The sequence below is a fragment of the Microtus pennsylvanicus genome, chromosome 14 (assembly GCF_037038515.1).
Source record: "Microtus pennsylvanicus isolate mMicPen1 chromosome 14, mMicPen1.hap1, whole genome shotgun sequence".
In the NCBI taxonomy this organism is placed as follows: domain Eukaryota; kingdom Metazoa; phylum Chordata; class Mammalia; order Rodentia; family Cricetidae; genus Microtus; species Microtus pennsylvanicus.
In genome coordinates, this window is record NC_134592.1 from 48,897,047 (window position 1) to 48,920,332 (window position 23,286).

Below are 23,286 nucleotides of genomic sequence, written 5' to 3' on the forward strand. Positions count from 1 at the left end.
CTCGCGGGGCTGAGGCGGGCTGGCTCAGTGCGGCGGCGGCAGCGGGGGAAGATGGCGGCGGCAGTTCCCCAACGTGCGTGGACGGTGGAGCAGCTGCGGAGCGAGCAGCTGCCCAAGAAGGACATTATCAAGTTTCTGCAGGATCACGGTTCAGATTCGGTACCAGAGGCGTCTGGGCGGCAGGGCCGGGGCTACCCAGGGCCGCTCCACCCCCCCGGAGGTGCCTTACATCCCGGATTCCTCGGTGCCCCCGCCCTCGCCTGCTGCGGCCGGTGCTGGCCAGGCCCGAGCGGCCTGCGTGAGCTCCCACCCTCCCGCCCCTTGGGCCGCCCCTGCTTCCGAGGGGATCGGCCTCGTTTCCCGGGGCAGGCGAGCGAAGCGCCTCCCTAGATTTCAATCTCCGTTGGGACCTGTGAGGGCCTAGGACTGAGAGAAAGGGACCGGAGATGTTGGTGTCTGAGGCGGGGGCGAGGAATCGGGAATGCGGGCTTCCCGGGAGCAGTGCTGGCCGCTGGGGAAAGGGAGGGCTGTGAAGATGTGGGGAGTCGTGTGTGCATCTTACCCGGCTTGCAATCTACTAAATACCGAACTATACTAACCCGTGATTTTTCAAAAACGCATAATGCTACGGTTTAACTTTTGTTACAAAATCCTTTTACCTTTATACTTAGGAGAATTAAATGTGAAATGTATTACTGTGGTCTCCTATGGTTATAAACACACATATTTGAAAAATTGTTTTCTCATGCAGTTTTTGGCCTTGTCTCCATCTCAGCCATCCATTTTTTTTTTAAGTCACAGGTTATTTTCGTCAGACACCTGACATTTTGTCCTCCAGAAATGGTCACTCATTCTAGCCACCACCATCACCCCCTTTTTAATGTTTTTGGGGGTCTACATCCGACGAAGCCCATTCTAGCTACGAACCCGATTCCCTTCCCTTCACCTCCCAAGTGCTAGGGATGCAGGCCTGCGCCACCATGTCGTCGTCATGTTCCTTATCTCTAAATTGCTGAATGAGGGTATACGTTGTTGTGTGTCTGCCACTTAAAATCAGAAGATGCAGCTAAATTTGATTTTCTTAAGTTTTCAAATTCTGAAATGTCAAGTAGCGAGTGTTGTGTATTCCAAAGTATGAACATGCCTTTGGTGACGCCATTTCAGTGCATATTTTCCAGGGATCACTCACGTACACACTCGGGCCTGTGTTTTTCCAGTCGTGCAATTACCATAACTTGAAAAGTTTCTGGGTTCCTTTGAAAGGATTGTATTTTCACTCGGGGAGATTCAAAGAACTCTTATACTTCCAATTCCTCGCATATGCTTAATCTGGAATCAGGATATTGTTCTGCTAGTATTTATATAACATCTGTAGTAGGAAGAACAGTGCTCCATGTTTGAATATACAAGGATGAAAAGGAAAAGACACCTTGCAGATAGATTGTTAGGTTGTTTTAGTGGAATTATTTTTTTTCCTGAGCCATTCTGATTTTCAGCATAAGTAGAGTTGGGCATTTAATGCCTCAATACAGTACTTTTGTTTTGTTTTGTTTTGTTTTTGTTTTTCTAGACAGGGTTTCTCTCTAGCTTTGGAGCCTGTCCTGGAACTAGCTCTTGTAAACCAATCTGGCCTCGAACTCACAAAGATCTGTCTGCCTCTGCCTCCCAGAGTGCTAGGATTAAAGTCATGCGCCACCACCACCCGGCTTATATTGTACTTCTTTAAACATCTTTAGACAACTTACCCAGAGTAGACTTTAAAGGTTTTTTTTTCTTCTTTTATACTCTTGGGTTAAACTGACTTGACTTGAACAATTTTAAGAGTTTTGGAACATCATGATATTTTGTAATAATGCATGGTCCCCAGTGATCATTTTCTTACCTTAATTATTTGATGGTTATTAATCCTGTTAATTAAAATATTAGATAGTTGTATTTTAGATATCTTTCTAGACTCATTCAAAGAAATCATAAGAGTGCTGAAGTAACTGATTACTTCTATATAACCAACTTGTATGTCTTTTTGCTTTTGCCAGTCTTTTATCGTTTAAAATATTTCTTTTGAATGCAGTTTTCAGCCTTGTCTCCATCTTAGTCGCCCACTTATAGCACAGGTGGTGGTGCATACCTTTAACCCCAGAGGTTTAAGTAGGTAGATCTCTGTTAATTCCAGGTCAGCCTGGTAAATTCTAGGCTGGCCAGGGTTACATATTGAGACCCTGGCTCAAAAAGGGGGTAGAGAAGCAAAGAGGGGAAAATGCAGTAGTGAAGAAAGGTAGTTACAAAATAAAACTCTTAGGTGCTAAAATCAACTTTAAGAAAGTTTGGAGACCAGTAATTTCCAAATACAGTAAAGGAAGCAGACTAGAATAAGGGACTGGAGAAATGACTCAGTGGGTAAAGTGTTTGCCACACAAGTGTGATGCCGTGAGGTAGAACAAGAGGTAGTGGTACTTAGGATCACAGTGCTGCACGGGAAGTGGGGCCTAGAGAATCCCTGGGAGCTCCTAGACCTCCTAGCTGCTAAGAGAGACCCTGTCTCAAACAAGGTGGAAAGAAAGGGCCTTGACACACCGTGCATGCTTTTTGTGTGTTCACACACACACAACACACACACACAATAGACAATCTCACAAACACAAGCATTTTTTAAATTTTTAACACAAGATATCTAACCCGCGCCTGAATTTAAGGTAAACATACTATGAATTGATTTTATTATTATTACTGCTTTTTTTAATTTCTTGAGATAGTCTTACTGTGTGGTAGCATAAGATGGCCTAGTTCTCTCCGTGCTGGCTTAGCTTTGCAGGTGCCCTGTTATTTTGCATTTATTTATTTATTGGCTTAATGTGTATAGGCGTGAGGGCCATGACAGTAGTGGAAGTCAGAGGACAACTGTAGGCTGCTAAAGGTGTGCCGGTAGCATTCTCCCAGGAGCAGCCGCTTGGAGCGTGCTTCATGTCTGGACAGTCTTTTCTGTTATTCTTTAATGGGAGAATGGTTAGAGTGAATCTGTCTCCCGTACATACTATAGTTCTAACTCTTGAATACCTACTGTTTAAAATGTGCCTTTTAAGAATGGGATATAAAATACAGTGTTTATTTGTTCATTATTACGATTGAAAACATAGCAGTTAGCACAAAAAGATTGTTTCCTGGCTTTGAGACGGGATCTTACTATTGTACAAACCGGTCTTGAATTCCTGAGCTTAAGGGATCCTCTCACCTCAGACTACAATTCCATCACACCAGGCTCCATTTTCTGTTTTCTTTTTGGAGACAGGGTCTCATGTATCTCAGCCTAGTCTTGAACTTAATAGCCTGGCCATGGCCTTAATACTTCTCAATGCTGGGATTTCAGGTGTGCTTCACCAAATCCAGTTTATGTGGGGTGTGAGACGGATCCCAGGGTTTTGTGCATACCAGGCAAACACACTCTACCTACCGGACTACATCCTCAGCTCCAGACTACATTTTCTACTCTTAGATCCTTTCTACTGGAGGGAAATTGTTTTTAACTAATAAGCTTTTTTTTTTGTAGTTTCTTGCAGAGCATAAACTATTGGGAAACATTAAAAATGTAGCTAAGACTGCTAATAAGGACCACTTGGTTACAGCCTATAACCATCTTTTTGAAAGTAAGGTAAGTGACAAGATCATTTAGAAATATTTTATTTCCACATACAAATTTTTGATGCACTTCTTTTGAAGAATAAGTTGGGGTTTCCCACCTGCATTTTTTTTCACTGTGATCATAATTGAACTTTCTGTCATATCAAGCAAGGCTAGTTTACAACTTGGTTGTGTTTCAGGTTGTTTTTAAAGGAACCAGATTTTAAAAACAGACAAAAAAACCCTAGCGGTATAAATCAGTACACAGATCTTAATCCCTAAATCTGTTAAACCCATTTACATTCTCTACACTGTTATCACATCTTATGTGAGTTCTGTGTCATGGAAGAATTTAAACTAGTTTAGATGATAAAAAGAGATTTAAAGAAATTCTTTAACGTTTGTTTACTACAAACGCCACCCACAGAAAAGGATTTTTATTGAAGGAGCCTTGTCTAAAGGTCATGGTGCTTGTTTAGAATTTATATCATGAAATGGCTTGGGGATCATAGTTTATTGACTTTATATATTTAAGTCAGTAATATCTTTGTTTTTAGATGATTCCCTTAGGTGATTTGCTTTTTTTTTGAGTTGTTGATACATGCGCATGTCTCCACTGCAGGAGCTCATTGGTTGGCAGGGTGGCTATTGACACTGCCTAGGTAGTGAGTAGGCTGCCGTAGGTACTCACGTAAGATATTTTTACAGCGTTTCAAGGGCACAGAGACTGTGAGTAAAGTGTCTGAGCAAGTGAAAACTGTGAAGCTTAACGACGAGAAACCCCGAGAAAGCAGGTCTGAGGAGACTCTGGATGAGGTTTGTGGATCACTTTCTACTCTTTCTTCTTCTAGTACTAGGCATTGACTCAGGACCTCATGCATGACCAGGCAAGTGCTCTACAACTAAACTAATTCCAATTACTTGTTTTAATTTTCAGAAGGGCTTCACTAAGTTGTGCAGGCTGGCCCCCATCACCATGGGATTCGCCCGCAGCCCAGCTAACATTTGCTTTATATCTCTAAGTAAACTAGGCATGGTTGATGCAGCTCCTTTTTCAGAGGGAAGCTTTGATTGGGGGTGTATTGACTCTCTATCTTTAGAATAGAAATAAACCAAAGAGCTAGTAGCTTCTGGCCAGAGCTCCCCAGCTTTCTGAACTATTTTAAGAATCTGATTCTGTAGCCAAGTTGGGCTGAGTTAAAGAAACTTCCTTTTAAGTTATTTTTAGCTTTTTCTAATGAACATGATGTGCCTGGCCATGGAAGCAGTCCATGCTTGGCTTCAGGGTATGGGTTCATGTCTCACCTTTCCCAGCCCAGGTTTTATATTCTTACAAAAAGTTTGAAGAATCTGGTAAATCATTTGGAGGTATATTTGTTTTGAAGACAGGGTTTTGCGTTTTGTCTAGGTTAGCTTGAAACTCTTGATCTTTTTTTTTCTCTGCCTCCCCCACCTAAGAGAGGAATTGTAGGACCAGCTTTAAGCTCATTTATTGCAAGCAGTCAGTACCAATGATGATAATCTACTTTTACTTTTATAGCATTTGGGTATGTATGTACTCAGACTGTAAATTATTGGTGTAGTGAAGTCAGACAGTTACGTGATTAAAGCCAGTTAATTTTGCATAATATTTTTCATAAAGCACAAATTAATGTTTGTGGGTATATGCACACAGAACAGTTTGGAATTTTATCATAACCATTGATGACTGTTTTATCTATTGAGTAAATATTAAATAACTACAAAGTAAATAAATTTATATTATAGGGTTTCAAAAGCAATGAGCATAGTGTATCCTCATGAAAATAATTAGACATGTTATAAGACAAGATAATACAATGTTAAAGATTTAAGAAAGGCTGTGGTGGTAATGTGTATACCTTTAATCCTGACCTTCAGGAGGCAGAGGAAGGCAAATCTGTGACTTCGAGGCCAGCCTGGGCTACATAGTGAGTACCAAGTCAGTGAGGGCTATGTAGTACAACCCTGCCTCTCTTTCTCTCTCTCTCTCTCTCTCTTTTTTTTTTTTTGGTTTTTCCAGACAGGGTTTCTCTGGTTTTGGAGCCTGTCCTGGAACTAGCTCTTGTAGACCAGGCTGGTCTCCAACTCACAAAGATCCACCTGCCTCTGCCTCCCAAGTGACAACCCTGTCTCTTAAAAAAATAAGAAAAGAATTTCGGGCTGGAGAGATGGCTAAACTGTTAAGAGCACTGGCTGCTCTTCCAGAGGATCTGAGTTCAATTCCTAGAAACCACATGGTGGCTCACAGCCATCTGTCATGGGATCCAGTGCCCTCCTCTGGCAAGCAAAGGAACATGCAGACAGAGCATTCATACAAATAAATAAATTCTTTAAAAAAGAAAAAGAATTTCTAGTAAAACATATTTTTGTTTTGTTCTTTGAGACAAGTTTTCTCAGTGTAGCCTTGGCTGTCCTAGAGTTCACAGATATCCACCTGCCTCTTCCTCCTGAGTGCTGGGATTAAAGGTGTGCACCACCACTGCCCAACAAAGCACAATTTCTTAAGACCTAGAAATAATCCATAGAATTAGAATTTTAAGTGGTAATTTTTGTGTAGACCTATAGCTTTGACCATTATTTCTTTGCCTAGAAATCCTATGAATACTCAACTCTCCTTTTACTTTTCCTGGGCCTTTAGGACTAAGGCTCTCATTTATTTTATTAAATTGGGAATATTGAAGTTAATTGCCCACGCTCTCTTCCTGGATCTTGTAGTTTCTTAGTGATACTGTACTTGTCCCTGTTGTTAGTTTTTCTGTGCTTGTACTTTGGAACTACAGAGGGAACATGGTGAAGAAACAAGCATCAAGTGTCATTAGGCCTGTTCCAAATTCATATTAGTTTGGCTAATTTGTGGCCAAAGTCACAAGACAATATTCTGAAAATCAGAATGCACTTCCTTGCTCTCATGGGTAGTCATGTGGCTCACAGGACACGTTTCTCGTAAGAAAATGATGGACTGGTGCAGTGGCTCAGTTGGTAAAAATGTTTGCATTACAGGAGAGGACTCTTGAATCCCATATTAAGGCAGACAGAGAAGTAGATTATAATTCTAGCGCTCCCAGGAGATGGGCAGCAGGGACAGAGTCCCCAGAATTCTGTGTAACCCAGGCTCTCCTCAAGCACATGATGATCCTTCTTCCTCGTGACCCCAAGTGCTGGGATTTGCACAGGCTACCATGCCCCATCTTGCTTTTTTGCTCGTGTGTGTGTGTGTGTGTGTGTGTGTGTGTGTGTGTGTGTGTGTGTGTTGAGGCAGAAGGGAAGCTTTGGGGCTCAATTTATTACTTCTTTGTTGATGGATGCTATCCTGCGCTGAGGATGTTTAGTAGTATCTGTGCTTTCAGTTTTGTGGAACTGCCATTGAAGATTTGCTGCCATCAGACTGGCCTGTGGGCATGTCAGTGGGGGCATTCTCTTCATTGATGTGAGAGAATGGTCTACGGTTATATAAGAAAGCAAGTTCAGCAAGCCAGTAACATTTCCTCTATCAGTTCCTGCCTTTGTTCCTGCCTGAGTTCCTTATCTGACTTCCCTTAGTTATGAACTCTGATTGACATGAAGGCCAAACTAAACCCTTTTCCTCAAGTGTAGTTGGTTGTTTTTCTTTTGGAGGGCTTTACTCGTTTCTTCTTAGCTATTTTGGGGGCCTGCTACCCAGCTCCCAAATAAATCACACAGAAGGTTATTCTTACTTATGAATGCCTAGCCTTAGCTTGGCTTGTTTTTAGCCAGCTTTTCTTTTTTTTTTTTTAATATATATTTATTATGTATACAACATTCTGTCTGTATGTATGCCTACAGGCCAGAAGAGGGCACCAGACCCCATTACAGATGGTTGTGAGCCACCATGTGGTTGCTGAGAATTGAACTCAGGACCTTTGGAAGAGCAGGCAATGCTCTTACCTTCTGAGTCATCTCTCCAGCCCCCTAGCCAGCTTTTCTTAACTTAAATTTATCCCATCTATCTTTTGCCTGTGGGCTGTTACCTTTCTCTATTTCTGTATACCTTTCCTTATTTACTCTGTTGCTTGCTGTGTAGCTGGCCCCTGGAGTCTTCCTCCTTATCCTGGTCCTTGATCTTTCCTCTCAGATTTCTCTTATTTATTCTCTCTGCCTGCCTGCCAGCCCCACCTATCCATCTCCTGCCTGCTATTGGCTGTTCAGCTCTTTAATGGACCAATTAGGTGTTTTAAACAGGTAAAGTAACACAGCTTCACATAGTTAAACAAATGCATCCTAAAAGAATATAACACATCTTTGCATCATTAAACAAATGTTCCACAGCACATCTTAAAATAATATTCCACAACACCCAGGTTATTTTTGATCATGATGTTTGTCACAGTGATAGCAACAGAAATTAGACTAGGACAACATCCTTAATCCCTTCCCACTTGAAACAATTTGAAATGTCTCCAGACAATACTCAGTTCCTGGGGAAGCAAAGTTTCCTGTATAAGAAGTAAGATTGTTATGAAATTGCAGTATAGTGCTGGTGAGATGGCTCAACAGGTACAGGTGTGTGTGCTGGGAAGCCTGGCATCCAGATTTTGACCCCCCGCCCCAGAATTCACATAAAAGTAGAAGGAGATGAGTCTTAGAGAAATGGCTCAGAGGTTAAAAACATTTCCTCTTTTTCAGAGTGCCTGAGTTCAGTTCCCAGCATGGGCTACCTTTACTCCAACTCTAGGGACTGGACTCTTCTGGCTTAACAATCACCCACAACCATGTGGCATGCACTCACATACAGATAAAAGTAACTCTTAGGAAAAAAAACAGGGCAGGTAGGGTCTAAGAGAATCAACTCTGACCCATATGTATATATGCACACTATAAACTTGAAATAAAAAATTGAAACATAATTATTAGAGAAAGCACTGCAGAGAGGGATACTTGCCAGCTGTCCAGAGCTTAAAAATGGATAAGACTTATAGTGTAGGTCTTTGGACATGAGAGTAGTCATTTTTAACATCATTCAAGAACTACCTATGTGAAAGACATACTCAGCAGACTTTAAATTGGTACAGACAGTTTTAAAGCCCCATTTACATGCATGGGTGGCTGGACCTTTTTAAGGAAGAATGATAATGAAGGAGAGGGAATGGCAAAGACTTCAACAGGAGCAGGAAGTGAAGGTGTTTTGTTTTTTTTTAAATAATCTCTATTTTATGTGCATTGGTGTTTTGCCTGTGTGTATGTACGTGTGAGGGTGTTGGATTCCCTGGAACTGGAGTTACAGACAGTTGTGAGTTGCCATGTGGGTGCTAGGAATTGAACCCCACATCCTCCGGAAGAGCAGCCAGTGCTCTCAACCTCTAAGCTATCTCCAACCCTCGTGAAGATGTTTTCAAGACCCAAGGTGGGGGTAGGAAACCTTATGTTGCCATTTAAGCTCTTAAACCACAGACTGAGACAAGAGCCTTAACCTTCAGGGGTGGCTGGGACAGACGGTGAATTCTGTACGTCTGAATTTCTCAGAGGTGTTACCCTAGAGCAGTGGCTCTCAAGTCTTCCTAATGCTGTGACCCTTTAATACAGTTCCTCATGTTGTGATGACTCACAACTATAAAAATTATTTCCTTGCTACTTCTACTTGCTTACACATTTTGCTACTGTTATGAATCCTAATGTAAATATCTAACATGTAGGAGGTCTGGTATGTGACCCCAAAGGGGTCTTGACCCACAGGTTGTGAACCACTGGCATCAAATAAGGCCCTTGAACTATTGGAAACTATTACTGTGCCTCCAGTCTTCACAGACCAGGATTCAGACCTAGCCCAGGAGAGGATAAAACGCTGGCTAGTTTGGTCAATAACTCTTTTTCAAAGGAAGGGACTATTAGCAGTGGAAAGTGCAGAAATCTAGATTCAAGGGAGGCAGACAATTGAATGCATGACTTGACCAATTGCAAATAGGTAAGGAAGGGAGAATAAAAATACTATTTCTCTCATTTCCAAACTCAGGAATAAAATAGATTTTAAATCCTTGATTCCTAGCCTTGCTACTTGCTTTAAAAGGTTTATAAACCAAAAACTAATTTGGATAATGTGAATACATTTCTGAATACAAAAACCATTTATTTTTATGAGTATTTTTTTCCCTCCAAAATTTGTTGTTGTTGACAGAATCTCAGTTTGCAACTCTGACTGGCCTGGAACTAGGCTGGCCTTGAATTCACAGATCTGCCTTCCTCTGCCTCTTTGAGTGCTGGGATTAAAATGTGTGCCACCATTCCTGTTTTCATCCAAGATTCTTTTTTTTTTTAACTTTATTTTATGTGCATTGGTGTAAAGGTGTCAGATCCCCTGCAACTGGATCTTCAGACAGTTGTGAGCTACCATGTGGGTGCTGGGAATTGAACCCTGGTCCTCTGGAAGAGCAGTCAGTGCTCTTAACCACTGAGCCATCTCTCCAGCCCCTCCATCCAAGATTCTTAAGGAATCATATTCAGGCTGTAAATGGAGGCAACATCACTGTATTCATTTTCATTGGCTATGATAAAAAAAATCTAGTAATATAATTAATGTGGGGGTAGGGGAATGTCATGAATACCTTGGAAATTTAGTACTGTTTTTCTAACTTTGAGAATTTATGGTATTGAATGATTAACAAAGTCATGCTTTAATAAATTCAGTTTCCAAAGATGCTGTAAGTTATTTGACATTAAATTATGACCTCGTATGTGAATAATATTCTCATTATTGGGTTGAGATGGTTTCTTAACTCATGTTGGCTACAAGTAGTTTGTTACTCTGACCTAACTTTGGTAACCATTATTTGTAAGCATTGTCATCTTCTTAAAAGGACATAAATAACTATGTATTTTATTTTTAGGGCCCACCAAAATATACAAAATCTGTTCTAAAAAAGGGAGATAAAACCAACTTCCCCAAAAAGGGAGACATTGTTCACTGCTGGTATACAGGGACACTCCTGGATGGAACTGTTTTTGATACTAATATTCAAACAAGTAAGTCTTGTTTTTGTGCAGTAGACAGTGAGCAAAAGGCCATTCTTTTTTCTTTGCTGTTCCTTTTCCCTGATATCTTTTGTACCAAGATTTTTTTAGTGACGGTCTACCATTCATGGCTTGTTGGCTGGCTAATCTTGATCATTTGGGAAGCAAAGAATGTGGGACTTGAGGAAAGCTTTCTGTCTGTTGTAGAACTCTTGAGACTATCAAAAGAGGTTTAGCTTGGCTATTAGTTGTGGCACTCCAGAACACAATGGAAGTGGCATCTGCTCTGCTCCTGGTATCACGTGCTGTCTGTCCTCAGAAAGTGGAGCACGTGGAGAGAAGTACTTGTGTGGCCATGATTGAGGGAGGTCAGTGCTCTGCTTGCTATGCTAATAGTTCATTCTTCATTTAACTGCTGAGTGCCACAGGAGTGAGGAGTTTGTTCCTATAAAAAAAGCATTCGTTGCCGGGCGGTGGTGGCGCACGCCTTTAATCCCAGCACTCGGGAGGCAGAAGCAGGTGGATCTCTGTGAGTTCGAGACCAGCCTGGTCTACAGAGCTAGTTCCAGGACAGGCTCCAAAGCCACAGAGAAACCCTGTCTCGAAAAACCAAAAAAAAAAAAAAAAAAAAAAAGCATTCGTACCCCTTATGCATCTAATCACCTCTTATAAGTTATCTTAAACTCGCAATGCTGCGGCTTTGGGGATCAAGCCTCAACATCAGGTTAGTAAGGAAAAGTAATATTCAAACCTACCAATGTCCCAGAATGCTGTAGGATTTTAATGTAAAAGAGAAAATAATCCCAGTGCTCTGGAAACAAAAGGCAGGAAATTCACTGCAAGTTTAAGGTCTACGTAGTGAGTTCTAGGACAACTACACAGTGAGCTTCTACCTCAAAGGAAGAAAAAAGGCAATGTAGCATGTTATTTAGTGATCTTGATCCTCTTCCAGGGTGTGTTCATATTGAGGCTATAAGCAGCTATAGGTAGCTATGTATATATGTGACGTAAATCATATACTTCAAACACATTTAAAGATTACTTTTGTAACTTTGTTGGGAAGTTCTTAAATATGTAATACTATAGTTTAGAAGAAGGTAATTAAAATTACAGTATTGGAGGCAGAGACAGGTGGATCTCTGTGAGTTTGAGGGCAGCCTAGTCTACAGAGCAAGTTCCAGACAGGCTACAAAGCTAAAGAGAAACCCTGTCTTGAAAAAACAAAAACCAAAACAAAACTACAGTATGTGATTAAAAGGTAAATTTTGTTTTGCAGGTTCAAAGAAGAAGAAAAATGCCAAGCCTTTAAGCTTCAAGGTTGGAATAGGCAAGGTTATCAGAGGAGTAAGTAAATAAAGATGGCAAATGAATCCCTAGGTATTCTAACAGCTGTTGTTTGTGGTGAAAAGCTCTTAAAAAGTTTGGATTGTGGGATGGGGAGTACTTTGTGATCGAACACTTGACTAGCATATGCAAGATCCTAGCTAGGTTATATTTTGGACATCTTATTCTTTTCCTGTGAAGTGACATTGGAGGCTTGCATACAGTTTCAGAGGCTTAGTCCATTAATGTCATGGTAGGGAGCATGAAGGCATGGTGCTGGGAAAGTAGAGAACTTTGCATCCTGATCTGCAGGCACCGGGCAGAGAGACACTGGGCCTGGCATGGACATTTGAAGCCTCAAAGCCCACCCCCAGCAACACACCTCCTCTAAGGCCACACTTTTATTTTTTGAGATGGGGTTTCTCCCTCTATCAGCCCTGGCTGTCCTGGAACTCACTCTGTAGACCAGATTAGCCTCAAACTCAGAGATCCTCCTGCCTCTGCCTCCCAAATGCTGGGATTAAAGGTGAGCACCACCACACATGGTAAAGCCTTACTTCTTAATCCTTCAAAGCAGTTTATCAACTGGAGACTAAGCATACAAATATATGAACCTATGAGGGCATTATCATTCAAACCACCAAAACATGAAAAACATTTTATAAAAGTCTAAGAATTGGGAGATGTAATGAAAATAATCTTTGAAGTTAGACAGACTATAGTATCCTTATAGGCTGGCCCAGTACAAGTTTTCTAGGTGTCAATTTTCCCATCTGTAAGGTAAGAATCCTGGGCTAGGCATGCTTGTTCATACCTTTCATCCCAGCACCCCATGCAGATGCAGCTAGATCTGAGTTGGAGGCTCCTCCACCCACATCAAGTTCCAGCACAGCCAGGCTTACCTAGAGACCATGTCTCAAAAAATAAACAGAAAATACCGACAAAGACCAGAGCTCTAAGCTTCAGGGAGTATAATTTAATATAATGGGAACTCATACAATAGTTTCTGTGTATGAGTTCTTAGTTTGAAAGTTAACTGTCAGAAAACAGCCTTTCACGTTTAAAATTTTTTTTAAAAAAATAGTACATAGCTTTTGTCATATATACTGAAATCTCTTCTACTGAAGCACTTATAGAAACAGGAATTTATTTCTTCTAAAATATCTCTGAGATATCAACATGCTTTTATTTGCCTAAGCATATGAGAAGTAACAAAGTAAACTTTAAGAAGTTAGGCTTAAGAAGAGATTAGAAGTCGGGTTGATAATTTTCTCAAAATGTGTTTTCATGTTAGGGACTATCTGTTTAAACTGTAGTTTTTCAGAGACTCAAATGGTGACATCCAAAATGTTTACTTACTGTAGCTACAAAAATATGATGTACTGCTTTCTGTAAGTCTAAGATGAGGCTTAAAGACTCCTATGTAGAACTCAAAACAAGATAAAATAGCAAGTCAGAGGTTTTAGTAGAAGGTGTAGCTTGATCTCCAACCTAAAAGGAGAAAACAAAAAACAAAAAAAGGCTGGAGCTTTGCTTTTAACTTGAGACTTCATATTGGGGAAATTGAAGACAGATTTAGGAATTCATCCAAACACATTACCTTAGGGCAATAATAGAATTTTTTTGTTTTGTTTTTTGAGACAGGGTTTCTCTGTTTAAGTCTAGGGTGCACTGGAACTCGCTTTGTAGACCAGGCTGGCCTTGAACTCAGAGATCTGCCTGCCTTTGCCTCCTAAGTGCTGGGATGAAAGATGTGTGCCACCACTGCCCTGCAATAGAAATTTTTTAAAAATTATTTTTATAGTTAGTCATGGTAGCATATATTTTAATGTACTTTTTAATCCAGCAGTTGAGAGGCAGAGGCAAGTGTTTCTGTATGAGTTCAAGACCAGTTTGGCAAGCCGGGCAATGGTGGCGCACGCCTTTAATCCCAGCACTCGGAAGGCAGAGGCAGGCGGATCTCTGTGAGTTCGAGACCAGCCTGGTCTACAGAGCTAGTTCCAGGACAGGCTCCAAAACCACAGAGAAACCCTGTCTCAAAAAACCAAAAAAAAAAAAAAAAAAAGACCAGTTTGGCATACAAAGTTATGTATGATCCACAGCCACATAGAAAGACCAGGATCAAACAAACAACAAATTATTGACTTCTGTATGTTATGTGCATATGAGTACCCATGGAGGCCAGAACAGGGGGTTTCTCAAGAGCTGGTATTACAGGCAGATAGGAACAGCCTGATATGGGTGTTGGAACTGAACTTTGCAAAATCATTAAGGTCCCTTAACTTCTAAGCCACCTCTCCAGCCCCAATAAAAAATATATGTATATTTGCTGCTCTGTAAGTCCATGTCTTTTGTTTTTGCTTTTAGTGGGATGAAGCACTCCTGACTATGAGTAAAGGAGAAAAGGCTCGACTGGAGATTGAACCAGAATGGGCTTATGGAAAGAAAGGACAGCCTGATGCCAAGTATCCTTTTTTGTTTATAATTTAAACATACATACATCAAAACAAAACTCCCATATATTTAAGATCTGGGTCAGTGTGATAACCACCAAGCCTTTCAACTTAAATTAGACTCTTGGAACCCAACATGCTGGAGGAGAGAATGCCCACAAGTTGTTCTTGGGCCTCCATTTGCACAGTGTGGCATGTGCTTACAGAAACACATACATGCACAGTAACTTTTTTTTTTTAAGCTACCTGAAGATGTGAAAAATGCTGTGTAAGCAAGCTGTCAATCAAGAATCATTTTGAGAAAGTGTTCCTGATAGATGATCATAAGATAGCTACTGAGGCTACAGTAATGTGACACTGCCTGGCTGATACTTTGTGCTGATGCAAAGTAGTCAAACTTTGTACTGATCTTCCTTCATCTGCTTTTTTTTTTTTTTTTGGGAGATGAAAGTCTTACTATGTTTCCCTGCCAGGTTGGAATTGTGTAGATAAGAACTGAATCCTGGGTCTGCCTCCAAAGGTCCTGGGGATTAAAGGTGTGTACCAGGAAGTCTTAACAGTTAATTAAGCTTTCATCTTTTAGACACAACTGTCTCCCTTTTTGGAGAAAGGGTCTTCTGTGACTGGCCTTAATTTTCTGATCCTCCAGTGTGTGTGTGGCGGGGGGGGGGGGGGGGGGGGGAGGCACATTTACAGGGCAATTTTTTGCTGCTGTATCATTTAACTAAAGAGCGAGAATTCAGGGCTTAGAAATGGAATAAACGATGGTTACCACCAGTAAAATGAAGAAGACCACAAGATAAATAATGTTGTAAGCATTTATTGATTACAGTACCTCTATGACAAACTGGTTTGTCAACATGTACAAAAAGCAGAAAGGCAATGATTCTAGACCATTCAGACTTTAATCCAGCATTTAAGTGGGAAGTGAGTTTTAGCTGTTGATTCCATTCTTGTTGCAAAACTGGTTTTGATACTGGGATTTATAGGGAATAAGGAGTGAGGTTAAGGTTGGAAGTCCTCTGTAGTTACTTTAGCTTCATCTAATGTGAAAGCATCAAGCCTAATCTGATGTTTATGAAGAAACCCTGTTACCTTTTTTCTATTTTCCTTTTTCTTTTTATGGAGATGGTTTCTCTGTGTAGCCCTGGCTATCCTGGAGTGCCTCTGCCTCCCAGTGCTGGCATTAAAGTTATGAAAACCAAGCAAACCTGAACTTGGCTTTTAATTCACAATAGGTGCCATGTTCTCATGTAGCAGTTTTCATAAGATACTGGCCGATTCTGTAGCATTCGTGGGGCATTCAGATAAGAAGAATGTTTGTTAAAAACTGACCTTTATGGTTTCTATTAATCAGTAAGGATACGTTACTTTTAGGAAACTCAAGCTAGCCTCTGAGTCAAATACAGATTTCTTCCTCTTAAATTTATTGGGACAATCTCTGGGTCACTTTGGAACTAATTCTGTCTCCAGCACACAAATGTTGGGATTTGAGCTTAAATTACTACATTAAGTCAGATTTCACAATTCTAGTATAATGCTATGGTTTAGTGGTGGGGGAAAGGCACTTGCCATCAGATTTACCTTGACCATTTCCCACAGAATTCCACCAAATGCCAAACTCATTTTTGAAGTGGAATTGGTAGATATTGACTGAAACCAGTTTTCCGAAGACATCAGTAATAAAAACTTGGCCTTGAAACTTAATGTGACTAATTGTTGCTATTTTAAGGGAAGAGTCAACTGGAAAATTCAAGGAGTTAAAGCTTGTTTACTTGATCTCAATTTATGAGAAATGTTATCCCCTGGAAGACCCTTTAAGTCTCAGATATTTTACTATAGTTGTGTAAAGTATTAAAAAGAACTGAGTTTCCTTTTACCTCATTATAAGCTAAAAGGCTCAATAAAAATGTCATGGATTGTCTTGATTTGACTGACTTATTCTGTGTTCAGACTAACAGGACTCAGAAGTTCATCCAAATAGAGTATAACTGCTAATAAAAGTGGCTAGCTTTGTCCAGGACATTTTAAAAATATTACTCTATGGTAGAAGGTCAAAGGCATAGATCTTGAGGCAGAAAATTAAAAGTAACTAAAATATCCTGGTAGGAAGATAGTAAATTTAGAGAAAGCCTACTTTATAACAATGCTAATCTGTATTAGGTATACCTCCCCCAAATGAATTCATAAACAATTGCTGCATGAGTCTTCACTTTTATTACAAAAAGGACGATAAGTATGATCAAAATGAAAGCTTGCTCCCGAGTTTTACATGAATATTCTAGATACAAAGTCTCCCAAAACATACTTTGATACTTCATTCCTTAAGGGGATGCTGACGTTACACTCTCATTTATAATCTATTCCAAGGCAGAGCATGTTAATAGTGCATCTTTCTTACAGTTAGAGCCAAATTTCCAAGTGTAACTGAAACATAGACAACCTTAACTCTTTTAAATCTTTTAAGTCTCTTTTAAGGGGATAAAATTCTCAATAACCAGCCCTTATTTTTTTTCCCCAGAATTTTGTAACTGACATGATTTGTAGTCAGTCTTTTTCTCTACACTTAAGGCTACAAATCTCTTGCATGAGCTGCAAAAGAATTCTAGACCACTTAATGAAAATAAGATAAAATAAAAATAAAAAAAATAGTTCTCCAATAAAAAGTAAATTTTAAAAGTGGTAGGAAAGTTTTTATGGTACACTACTAATTGACATTTTCTACTATTAACTAAACCAATGTTACACAGAAACTGGGAAGACAAATTATCAAATACAACAAGCTTATGCTATGTTTACATCCTTCAAAAAAAATAATTCCGCATTTTTCATATAACCCAATCTGAAATTTACGTTTTTTCCATCATGTTGGAGGTGGAGGATAATACTGTCCATAATTCCAAGGATTCTGATAATTGTACTGAAAAGGTAAAAGTGATATGTCAGCACACTAGAATTAAAGTTATATCCCGCATATAAACTGATGAAATTCCACCAACTCAGAAAAGGAAATACACAATACAGAACCACTACAAAGAATAAATTATGCACACTTACCTGATACCAGGCACTGTAATTATATGCAGCTTGATTTGCCTGTAAATCCCCATCAATGATCTGTGCAGATGACATATCTTCCGTGTGTGCTTTCTTTTCTTCTGGTTCTTCGGAACTGTATAAAAGATCAAAATAGAAACTCAAAATTCCCAGAGATAGGAACTTTCTTAGATGACTACACTGTGTTTTAATTAATGCTTTCAACCATCTTTTGAGAGCAAGGTATTATTCAGAAGATAGTAAGTAGGGGGAAAAGACAAATTGTAAATACATTGAAGGCTAAATCTGGTTTACTGAAACTTATCTACTGTTTTGCCAGGGAATGTGACCTCTAATACATTTGTGAGTTACCCTCTAGATTAGCTGCCAAGAGCACAGATAGTACTGATCCCTCTCTACAAAGGACCAAAAGTAGCAGTCTGCCACTCCAAGTAATAGATTTCAGATTTTTCAACAAGACAAAACCCCTTTCCAATCTGGCCTTTTACTTTTTAGCCTTCTTAGATCTACAACTTTCCATTTATATAATGTGACCTCTTGGTGAGAAATTACATGCTCAGTGCTTTCTTTATGCCAGATGTGGTAAACTGGTCTAGGTTTTAGATGTGACCTGTTTCATTTGTCCTTGTAAATCGGGCATGGTGGTGCATGCCTTTAATCCTAATGAAGTAAAAACTACGGACAGAATATTCATGTTTCAGCGTAACTTGTTAAAGCTAAGCAGTTATGCTATAGATGAACAAACGTGGCAGCACAAACTTACCTCCAATTCCTTATAGCAACACAAGCCCACTGACTGCCATCAGATCGCCTTGAACTATCCTATCTATGAGGATTTCCTTAACTACAACTCTCAACTTAGGGCCAGTGGCACAACTCTAGTCATCTTCATGGCTTTCCAACACTCAGTCCCATCTCCAGCTTCAATGGAAGCCTCATTTTGGGTCTTGGAGTGGTAGGCTAATGGCAGCCTTTATACTTGCTTCTAAGTTCAACCGTTTATGTTTTTCTCAAGCCATAAAAAATACATTATCATAATATAGAAGTAACACTCAAAAGTACATGATTTATTTATGTATGTATGTATGTATACAATATTCTGTCTGTGTATATGCCTGCAGGCCAGAAGAGGGCACCAGACCCCATTTACGGATGGTTGTGAGCCACCATGTGGTTGCTGGGAATTGAACTCAGGACCTTTGGAAGAGTAAGCAATGCTCTTAACCTCTGAGCCATTTCTCCAGCCCCCAAAAGTACATGTTTTAAAGGGAATCTTCATACTGAAATGTTTTCTCTTAAGCATCTCTTCCTGATCAAGAAGTTACATACCGGGGGCTGGAGAGATGGCTCAGTGGTTAAGAGCACTGGCTGCTCTTCCAGAGGTCCTGAGTTCGATTCCCAGCAACCACATGGTGGCTGACAACCATCTGTAATGAGATCTGGGACCCCCCTCTGGCGTGCAGGCATACACGGAGGCAGAATGTTGTATACATAATAAATAAATAATTTTTTTTTTAAAAAAGTGCATACCCATTTTCAGCTTTCCTTTTTAAGGTGTCCTGCTCTTTTAGGAGTGTTTGATGTTCATCATATGCATTCAGAAGCCTGAAGGGAAAGGAAAACAAAATCTTTTGGGATGCATAATTTTTTTTTTTAACAAAAAGATTAGTTACTTCCAAATATGAAAACAGCTTATATAAATTTCTAACTGGGCTCTTTGCCTTATCTTTTAAGGCTTAAATCTTAGTTCTGATGTCCAGATGCTCCATGTTTAAGAACCTACATGTTTAAGAACTTACATAGTACCTTTTATTGAACCAGTAATTTGTTTGAATAGAACTACCAAATCAAAATGATAAGTTTATTTAATTTTGTAGGTGCCAATTCTAAGGATTTGTTGTTTACTGCTGATAGTGCAGGCTCTGAACTGCAAGGTTCAATGCAATCAAGATCCTACTTCTGGCTAGATGTGGTACGCATGCTGTTAAGCCTAACACTCACAAGGCAGACAGATCTCTTAATTCAAGGCCAGCTAGGGCTACAATTACACACACACACACACACACACACACAAGAACAACAACAAAACAACTCTATTTTGTTCTGGAGAAGTAGGTTCAATAGGTCAGTGCAGTGGTTCTCAACCTTCCCAGTGCTTAGACCCTTTAATACAGTTCCTCATGTTATGGTGATCCTCCAACCATCAAATTACTTTCATTACTACTTCATAACTAATTTTGCTACTGTTCTGACTCATAATGTAAATATCTGGTATGCAGGATTTTGACTTGTGACCCCATGAAAGGGGTTGAGAACCACTGGGTCAGTGGATAACGTACGTAACTACCATGTACAAGGCCTTGGATTCAAAACTTAAATTATATCACGTACTATTCTACTCATGCACATTACTGTTAACATGTATTCTGTTTCCATCACTGTGTTTCTCTTCTTCATCAGAATACAGCAGGAGCTAAATGACACAAACTCTTCTAAGAAGCACGACTAATCTATTTTAATCCATACAGAGGAAGTATATGCCATTTCATATACTTTTGTAGAACCCAAGAAGCAAACTATCCCAATGAAAAGACAGCATTACATAAAGTCAGTTTTTCGGTGTACCTACTTCTGTATAAAACACTGACTATATAGTATATAAGGGAGTTAAAAGCAAAATATGAACTAGGCTCTTAATTTCATACTCTTAATACATGACTTGAAAAATTTAGGTATCTGAGTAAGCCTCTCTCCATCCACTAAAATAACAATACCTGTATTCATTGAAAAGCTATGAATTTTATACTATATAAATATAAAATACTTAGCACGATTTCAAGAACTGAAATACTAGTTGATATGTCAGGCTGAAAACTTATCAAAAACATGCACACATATATAGACACTCAAGTTTAGAATGGTTTCAGTGGAAATCACTGTAAATTATATCAGCAAAGGCACAAACATGCCTATTAGGTACTGGGATACATACTTACTAGCAAGAGACAAAGACAGGAACTTTACCAAATAATGTTCTAGGCAGTATTTCTACTTTCTGGATTATCAGATATAAATCTTAAATTTAGATCTTAACCCCCAATCTACAGCAAACCCTTACATTATCCTCAATTTTGAGTCTTATGATTCAGGAGGACGATTCCAGTAAGCAATATCGGTGTGACCACATCTCCCTTCTTTTCCAAGCTGAGATAAAATGGTATTCCTTTTCCAGACTAATCCTATCCTAGCTCTGTACATGTTGCTGAGAACTGAACTCCAGGCCTTGTACACGAAGGACACATACTCCACAGCTGAGCTTTAACATCAGCTACAGCCACCCCACCTACCTACCTTCATGTGCCTCATAGTTCAGTTTTTACTTCCTTTCTCCTTTTGTGTGGCCCACATGGTGGAAAGAGAAAACTGTGCACCACAGAATATGCACATACATATAAAATTAACTTAAAACAGGAAAAGTTTTGAAAGGATGATAAAGCTTTTAATAAGTCCAATTAATTATACACACACAAAACTGAATTTACCTCCACTTGTCTCTGAAGGAAAAGCAGCCTTAACACTTAAATTTAGCATTAGACCCTTGAACAAGTGGTTCAGCACATAATGCACATCCAGGAAAGACTGATGACCAGAGTCTACTCTCTGGCGCCCATGAAAAGGTAGTAGAAAATCCCATGAAGTTGTCTTCTGACCTCCTCATCTTGGAACACATGTACCCTTTCCCATTACATATCCATCATAAACATAACAAAAAATATTTTAAAATAAATTTAGCAGTGTGTTACTGTAACCATTAAAGTCCCATGACAAAATAACAATGCAATGTTCCAGTCAAAAATATGATGAATTTAACATCTTACTTATTAACATCTGAACCAAAATCTTCAAGGAATTCCACTTTTCTTTGGGAAAATGTAATCCTCATTTTAATAGGCAATGAACCATGTATGGCCTTGTCAAAGCAATTGAGGATATTTTCTTCATTTTGTTTGAGGTCACAACTGTATTCCATTTCAAGTAAATTGAGGTATAACTTGGTGTTCTCCTAAGTAAAAAGCAGTATCAATTAATAACATTCCTATAAAATTTTAATAAAGTATAAATATTTAAGATTGAAATATAACTCATGTCAAAGATTTCAACATGTATATAATGAAGTGAAACATTCTTCAGGAAGTATTTTTTCCTGTCCTGTGGCACTGGGAACAGTAGACGAGTAAGTACACTATCACTGGGTAAATCACAATGCTCCTTAACAATACTAGTGGGTTGTAACACCACTCTATTATTTCTGAAATTGCACTGTGTTGCTACATGCTAACCAATTAAAGTTCTTAATCCTATGTTAGTTAACTGGACTTGGCCTAGCATGAAAACTGTAAATTAAAATACAAAAAGTACAATACATCTATACTTATGACGAGAAATATTTAATTATAAACTTGTATCTTCAACAGGCACAGTAAAGCTAAAAATGAAACACTTCTATTACACTAGCTTTTAGCTGTTACATAAAAGGATGATTCTTTCTTGTTGCTGGTCTTTTGTTTTGTTTTGTTCTGTTTTTTGAGACATGGTTTCTCTGTCTAACAGCTCTGGCTTTCCTGTAACTCAACTTTGTAGACCAAGCTGGCTTCGAATTCAGAGTTCCACCTGCCTCTGCCTCCTGAGTGCTGGGATTAAAAGCTTGTGCTACCACCACTTCATAAAAGTAACTGTTCTGAAAAGGAAAGTCACACTATAGTGTTTTGTTTAATACAGTTAAGCTTTTGTTCCTAAAGTCTTCCTCCAGGCTCTTTATCCTATTTAACAATCTTAAGATTCTAAATTTTCCAAAGTTAATAACAAAGACCAAAATATTTATAATTTTAACTCGGTAATAATTTTCTCAAGCTTTACATTCAAAGTAATTAGAGAAAAATGTTGGCAACATCAGTTTAGAGGGACTGTTGTCCTCATTTAGTAATAAAATATATTACTGTATAGACCAAATCATTCATCACGGTTGCCAAAGTGAAAACGTACTAGCTTTTTATGAACGATATTTATAATACGCATACCTTATCTCTTTCGATTGCTTCCAAAAGTACCTTTCTTGATTTTGGAAGATTTTTTTGTATTTTGAAAAGATGTCGGGCTAGTTTAATAGCGTAAAATGATGACTCATTATTTGATTTGGCAGTCTTTATAGCGTCTTGAAGCAAATGTTCAGCTTCTTCCATATTTCCATGTCGTCGTTCTAAACTTACTCTTCTCAATCGAACCATTGCCAATCCTAGAACACATTCTTCAAACGTCCTCAAGATAGTCCTGGCTTCATTAATGTTCCCTAAAACAGTAATTAAATATTTATAATTTCTTTTAAATTTCTAAAATGACTTTACATCACTTTTGTTTAAAATTTCTGAAATAGCCTTGATAACAAAACTAAAAAGCATTAGTCAACAGGCTACATCTAGCTCTCTATTTGGGGGGTTAGGGAGGTTTTAAGTACCCATGCTTACTTATTTTGTACTGTCTATGGCTGATCTTAGGATATGGCAAGATAGAATTGTTTAAAAAAAAGTTTTTATAGAAGTTAATTAATCCAATTCTTCTTTATACATTCCTCAGTACTCAATTCCTTTAATTCCATAGTGATAAAGTGCTAAAATATCATTGAGGGCTAGGCTGGAGATGAGATTCAGCAGTTAGGAGCATTGGCTGCTGTTGCAGAGGACCCAGGTTTACTTCTCAGTACTCAAAACAATCTGTTAAGTGCACTCCTAGAAGATCCTATACCCTCTTCTGGTCTCTGCAAACATTTAAGCAAAGACATGCATGCAGGCAAAACCCA

At 39.1% G+C, this 23,286-nt stretch overlaps 2 protein-coding genes and 1 non-coding gene across 6 annotated transcripts in view; 1 reads left to right on the forward strand and 2 right to left on the reverse strand.

Annotated features, from left to right (window-relative positions):
• Fkbp3 (FKBP prolyl isomerase 3) lies at window positions 1-16,303 on the forward strand. Its single transcript, XM_075947846.1, has 7 exons — window positions 1-159; window positions 3,545-3,646; window positions 4,324-4,431; window positions 10,476-10,611; window positions 11,876-11,943; window positions 14,290-14,387; window positions 15,978-16,303. Exons 1-7 carry the CDS (start codon window positions 52-54, stop codon window positions 16,030-16,032), a joined length of 675 nt encoding a protein of 224 aa, XP_075803961.1. The 5' UTR covers window positions 1-51; the 3' UTR covers window positions 16,033-16,303.
• The window catches only part of Prpf39 (pre-mRNA processing factor 39), a 26,671-nt gene continuing 18,564 nt past the window's right edge, over window positions 15,180-23,286 (reverse strand). For 3 of the 4 annotated variants that reach the window (XM_075947844.1, XM_075947842.1, XM_075947845.1), the window contains 5 exons: window positions 22,511-22,779; window positions 21,311-21,495; window positions 18,963-19,037; window positions 17,433-17,547; window positions 15,180-17,295 (listed from right to left, as the gene is read on the reverse strand). In XM_075947844.1, the coding sequence (XP_075803959.1) occupies window positions 17,239-17,295; window positions 17,433-17,547; window positions 18,963-19,037; window positions 21,311-21,495; window positions 22,511-22,779 (701 nt within the window). In that variant the 3' untranslated portion in view covers window positions 15,180-17,238. The remainder of the gene's footprint in view (window positions 17,296-17,432; window positions 17,548-18,962; window positions 19,038-21,310; window positions 21,496-22,510; window positions 22,780-23,286) is intronic. The other variant, XM_075947843.1, reaches the window with a different exon arrangement.
• On the reverse strand, window positions 22,375-22,461 carry LOC142835420 (small nucleolar RNA SNORD127). Its single transcript, XR_012907849.1, has one exon. It is a non-coding gene; the product is annotated as a small nucleolar RNA SNORD127 (small nucleolar RNA).